The following is a 6,065-nucleotide window of genomic DNA, read 5'->3' as shown; positions in this document are numbered from 1 at the left end:
TCCCTACTCCTGGTTTCATTTGTAGAGTACAAGGTAACCACAAAGGTGCAGCCCAAGTCTCTTCCTACAAATGAGAATCTAAGGATCAGGAGCCTGGAGAAAAGCTGAGGTGGAGTTAGATATCTTCAAGTATGCTTCATTCTGTCAACAGAAGGCAGAACAAGGCTCTTCTTCACTACAAAGACCATAACTCCCCCACCTCAGCACTGAAGGTCAATTCTGTGTCTAAGACCCATCACTCAGGTAGCCAGGATGTCCCGTGGATAGAACACTGGGCTTGGAGGGAGGCCCAACCCAGCCTCCACAAAGACCTGAGGGTGGGTAGGAAATGTCATGTTCTGGGAATAGCCAATAGTCCAGTGTGGCACAAACGTAATGTCTGAGATGGGTCGGAATCAAGTTCTAAAGGCTCTTAAATGCAGGACCAGAGTTGGTATTTCAGAATAGAGCCATAGAAGCTTCTGGAGCAGCAGAGAAATGACCTCTGTTCTTTAGAGATATCACAAATCCTAACACCTCAGAGCTGGAAACAGCCCAGAAATGTAGGCATGAGAAGAGTGGAGCTCATCTAGTCCTGCTACTTCACACAGGAGTAAACTGAGGCCCAGAGAAAGGGGTTTTGCTCAGAGGAATTCAAAGCAGACACCCCTGATTCTTCTGCACCTCACCTTATTCCTCCTCCTGTCCTGAGTCTTCCTAGAGCAAGTGCCTTCAAAGATACCCAAAACATCTGTGGGTGGCTAAACCCCTCGGGGTACTTGTCTGCTCTCTAGGGCTCTTCCTACAGGCAGGTAAGTATAGGACAAGGCAGCCCCAGGATTTCTGCCAGCCAGGGACAAAAGATGAAGGCATACCCAGCAATTGGCCCTTTTCATCAGGCACACTTCTGGAGACCTCTTGCCAAGTAGGGAGGAAAGGGCATGTCTTCCAAGATTCCTTAGAGATAGAAAGGACCTAAGAAACCCAAGATCCAAGCCTTAGATTTTACAGAGGAGGAAACAGAGGCCTATTTCACCTGAGTAAGCCAGACCCCAGGACACTGGTCCTTAAGCTCTAGCACCACCCTCCAAGGTCCAGTTTCTTTGAGGAGTCTCCAAAAGTGAAGAAAAGGCAGAATACAGATGAAAACAGGTTGTGGTCTTTATTCCATTACATAATCTCACAACTCTTGGTGTATGTGATACAGAGACATGCATGCTTTTGTTAAGAGCCCAGGTATGGATAGATGGATGGATACACTCTCATCTGATTGCACTTTTCTGGGCTAACAAACTAAAAAACAGATGGGTGGGAGTCTGTGCTTGACCAAAGTAGAACACTTGAGGGGCTCCCCAATACAAACAACAGAGCTCTGGACAGAAACCCCTGAGTGCTGATGGGTGCCCATGGCCTGACCAGTCCCTAAACTGGAAATCTTTGGGTATCAGATGAAGCACATTCTTTGCTTTGGCACATGGAATTCCCACATGGACAATAAAACAGAAATCTTAATCGAAAAAGGAAATTTTTGTCCAAGTTTTGCTACCCTCAGAGCTACTTGGCCAGCAATCCAGCTCCCAGGAATCACTTACCAAGCCAGGACATCAAATCACACCCCTACCTAGCCCATAATTTCTATTTGGGGCCTATAAGAATATTTTCATTATTGGAGCAATTGGACTAAGAGGCTTCTTTTCTAAATTAAAAAACACACCAAAAAAAAAAAAAAACCAAATGGTGACCCAAGTTGATTTGACCAACTTCCCAGTCAGAGGACACAGGGCACAGGACACAAGGCCCCATGAATTCCTTTCAGTCCAGCCCATGGCACCCTGGGAGTCCACATTTCCTGGACCACCACCATCCATCCTACTAGGAACAAACTCTGGTCATCAACTAATTATATTTGGTCCCAAGACCCCTCTTAGTATCCAAGGTCTCAGACTTGCCCACAGACAAGAGCTAATTGGAATAGTTTACCCTACTCTTGGTTCCCAATTGCCCCCATCATCTTATTTATTAGATTACTTTGACGGTCAAACAAAAGCTTCTATTTCATAATGAGCTTCTGTGAATGACCTTGTGGGAATGTGGGGGAGAAGAAGTGGGGCCTCTTCCTTTGTGAAGCCAGGATCTGAGGGCAGCAGCCACCCCCTTAACTGAAGATTCCCTCAAGAACCAAAGCTCTGTGCTCCTTTTTGGCTTAACCAAGTTGCTATTTTTCTGCCAGCAGATAATGGAATCTCAGAGTGTTAGATGTGCTACAAACTACATGAATTCAAAGAGTCTTTAAAAACCACTTTGAAATCCAAGCTTGCTTCTTGCCTAAATCGTCACCTATTTGGATATTTGTAATATGTAGGTCTCCAAGAGAAAACAAACCTGGCCATGCCAGCCTCTCTTCAGGGGACCATTCTCTTAAGTTCACCACATAGCCAAGCCCTAAGCAGGGCCTGCCAAAAAAAAGACAAGACAACCAGGATGGGGCAGGTTTTAATTTTTGCTGGTTTTGTTTGCTAAGAGCAGTTTATTTTCTGTGAATATAGAAAGAAAAAAGGAGACAGAAGCAAGCAAACCTAGGTAATCTTACACTGTGCAAACTAGTTCATAATATCCCCAGTCCAAGGCACAAACAAAGCCATCCACTTTTTGATTAAAAAAGGTCCCAGTTCTCAAGGCATGATCTTGAGTAGCAGTCCTAGGGACCCTGGGTCCAGTAAAACTTCCTATGCCACATCAGTGTCAAGGAAAACCATCTAGGAAAGATGGATTCTGGCTCCAGACACTGAGAATTTGCCATTTGTGCTTTCTAACTTACCAAGGGATTGCACTGAAAGAAATGCACAGGGGGCAAGCACAGGCCTGAACCTTGAACATGGAGGCTTTCTGTTTCTGACTTGGTCAGAAACTTGGTCAGGAGTAGCTTCGTGTAGGCCAACCTCATTAGAAACCCCACTACCACTCTCCACTTCCAGCTAGGAGAATGCAAAAATATCAAATATAAAATTATGAGTCCACCTCATCCTAGATTACACACACTCTGCCCAAGTTAGTCAAGTTAAGAAAGAGACCCCACAAGTTAAAGGCTGAGCACCAAGTGGAAGCCTGAGACCTGATCACCCTTAAATGCTCAATACATGATGACTTCTTGGGGTTCTGCTGCATCACACACTATACCAAACACCAAGGGTACTGGAGACCCTCCATTCACCAGAGTACCTCAGGTCTTTGGCCAAGGGAGCAGGAAACCACCAGGCTGATTTTAAACATTGAGGAGGAAACTGCTCTCCAATTCTATCAAACTACAGAAGGGAAGTTACTCCAATGAGGGGTTCCTGGGAAATGCAACCACATTTTAGAAACCACCCGCTTTAAGTCCCTTCATTCAAAGAAGTTTGCAAACCCTGACAAGGCCGGGAGACAAATTCTGAAAGCTAGCTGGCATGCAGCCTGAATCCAAACGTACAAACTTAAGTACCTGCAAGATGGTGAGCCAGTGTGCGAGAACAGTAAAAGCTACCATTTATGAAGCACTATACATGTGCTGGTTACCACATTTGATTTTGGAAGAAAGAAAATATTACTTGTAAGAAAATATACTTGGAACTAATCCTGGTCAGAGGAAAATACAAAACCCTGAGAGACAGGATGGAGAAATCCAGACAGGAAAACTGTGTGACCAGAGACTCCATCTGCCTGCATTTAAGACATTTGTAAGTCTTAACATGGATAAGATGAATAAAACAGTTACCTGGTTTATCCAAGCTTCCCAAAATGCAACACTGATTTATTTTGGAAACTTAAAACTCATATGGAGATGTATGTAGGTCTAAGTACCCAGAGGCCCCTCCTCTCAAGGAAAACAAAACACTTTAAAATCTGGCACAATGAAGTAGAAAAATAGCCACCTGACCAGACCCAAAGGATTCTCCATCATATTCACAAGACAGGATGCTTAGCTCATGCTGGCTGGGACTTCCTGCTCTCCAAGTCCAAGGCACTGGCCCCCCTTAATTACCCTAATCCAGAGGCCTCAGAGGGCAAGAAGGGAAAGGGGGGCACAAGAGGAATGGTGGCAGCTGCTTGTCTGGTCCCACAGAACCATGTAATGAATTCCTGCTGAGCCTCTAACCACCAAGGCACTGTGGAAGGAAGGCAGGTTTACTTGGAAGTTTCCCCTTGGTCCTCCAGAAAGGTCTGCTCTGATGCAGTTTCTATGAGAACAAGGTGGTTTTAAAATAAAATTTAAAATTTAAAACTAAAGTTCATATTTAGAATACATAAGACACACTTAATTTGACCAAGGCACAAGATCAAGTGACTTATCAGGGGTCACTCAGTTTATTTCTTGATTTGGAGTCTGTTCATTTTTTCATCTGCTGGCCCACATTATTCCCTCTGACATCCTAGGCTAATGGGTGCTAATGGTGAAAACAAGTAAGGTTGAAGAGTCATGAGCCAGAATTCCTGCTACCCCATCCCCAAAGATGTTGCATCTGGTCCCATGGGGAGGGGGTCCTACATTCTGGAGCCTCCTTATGACCCATGAGGCAAACGCCCATAGGAGTCTACAGCATCACAAGGAGCCAACTTTCAAACTCTTCTCAGAGAGAAATCTTCAGTACTGGGGTCTTTTGTGAGCAGGGTGAGAGCTCCCAAAGGTGGCATGTGGCAACACAAACTGCCCATTCCTTCCCTCAGTACTCCATCCTCCCCATCATGTCCATGGCTAGCCCGAGTCCAGATCAAAAAGGCACTCTATGGTACAAAAAGGACTTTTCCTTCGCCCCTCCAGCTTCCCCCCATCCCTATTAAAGTGCAAAAAAGGAAAGCGAAATAATAGAAGATCAAGATAAGGCCTTGGACCTCTACCAGAAAGGAAAGAAAGGCTCCCCAAAGTCCTGGAGGTGGGTTTAAGCCAAAGGTAAATGTCAGTTCCATTTATTACAGCATTGTATTTCGAGTCTTCTGGGAGGGCATCTCAAGGGCAGGCCCACTCTGGCTGCTGCAGGTCCATCATGGCCATCGTGGCATGACATGCTCAGGCCAGGTACCCACCTTATTGGTACTTCTTTTGCTCGAGGGGCAGGCTGTACTCCGACCCACCACTCTCCTGAGTGGCATTACTCATGCAAGAGGTAGCCTGCAAAAGTCCATTGACCCAGTGTGAATACACAAGTTTAGAATAGCACAGTCAGGAGGAACAGTGTTTCTGGACCTAGTTGGTGCTGTACTCCAATTCAAGTGCTGCCCAGCCCCACACTCAGGTCCCAGGCCATGTCCAGGCCAGTTAAGTCTGTCATGCTCCCAGTGACCCCTGCAAAGAATCCAAGGTCCCCCAAATCACCCAGGCCCACATGATAAGGACTCCCCAGGAAATCAGGCACCAATTCCCACAGAGAGCTTGATGGCCCTCTGGCTGCAGAGCCTGCCCTGAGAAACCCAGGGTAGATGAGAGGATGGGTCCCCAGGGGGCAGCAGACAAGGAAGCTGCCAATGTAGGGCAGCAAAGGTGAAAAACGGAAAGAGTAGGCAAAGGAGTACTCCACTGGTTCCCCTTCACTGGAAGTTTTGGGGGAAGGGAACACACACACACACACACACACACACACACACACACACACACACACCACCACCACCACCACACCCCACACCCCCCAATCTAAAATCTGGCTAGCTGATCTCTACCAGAACCCCTGTCAACTGGCCACCCTGTTGAGGCCGCTAAAGTTAGTGAAGCCCAAGCCTAAGGACAATACCCCTCCTGTTATCCAAAGGCCTCCAGAACCCATAAAGAGGAGGGGACTGGAGAGAAGCCAGGAATCCCCACTAACTGCAGAGCCACTCACTGGTGATGACAAAAATGGCCTGGTCACTCATTACCTGTGCAAGATGAGGGATACTTCTTGGGCACAGCCCAGCTGTTAGGGTCTTTGTGGGGAACAGTCTTAGCCCAGGGAATTCCTGCTGAGGACACCACTTCTGTCCTACAGCTGAACCCAATATTAACTCAAAACTAAGGGAAGCTTCTCCAAATGGATTCTGATGTCAGCAAGGGTGGAAGGAGAAAAGTGGTCCACAGAAAT

General features: G+C 46.4%; 1 protein-coding gene across 5 annotated transcripts in view; it reads right to left on the bottom strand.

Moving 5' to 3' along the window:
* Positions 1–1,116: 1,116 nt before the first annotated feature.
* ATL3 (atlastin GTPase 3) overlaps positions 1,117–6,065 on the bottom strand; it is a 44,492-nt gene continuing 39,543 nt past the window's right edge. For all 5 annotated transcript variants that reach the window (XM_074231219.1, XM_074231221.1, XM_074231217.1 and 2 more), the window contains one exon: positions 1,117–5,122. In XM_074231219.1, coding sequence (XP_074087320.1) covers positions 5,039–5,122 — 84 coding nt within the window. In that variant the 3' untranslated portion in view covers positions 1,117–5,038. The remainder of the gene's footprint in view (positions 5,123–6,065) is intronic.

This window comes from Macrotis lagotis, chromosome 3, assembly GCF_037893015.1.
Source record: "Macrotis lagotis isolate mMagLag1 chromosome 3, bilby.v1.9.chrom.fasta, whole genome shotgun sequence".
NCBI lineage: Eukaryota > Metazoa > Chordata > Mammalia > Peramelemorphia > Peramelidae > Macrotis > Macrotis lagotis.
Note: the sequence above shows the minus strand (reverse complement) of the source record. Positions and strands in the feature narration are given on the sequence as shown.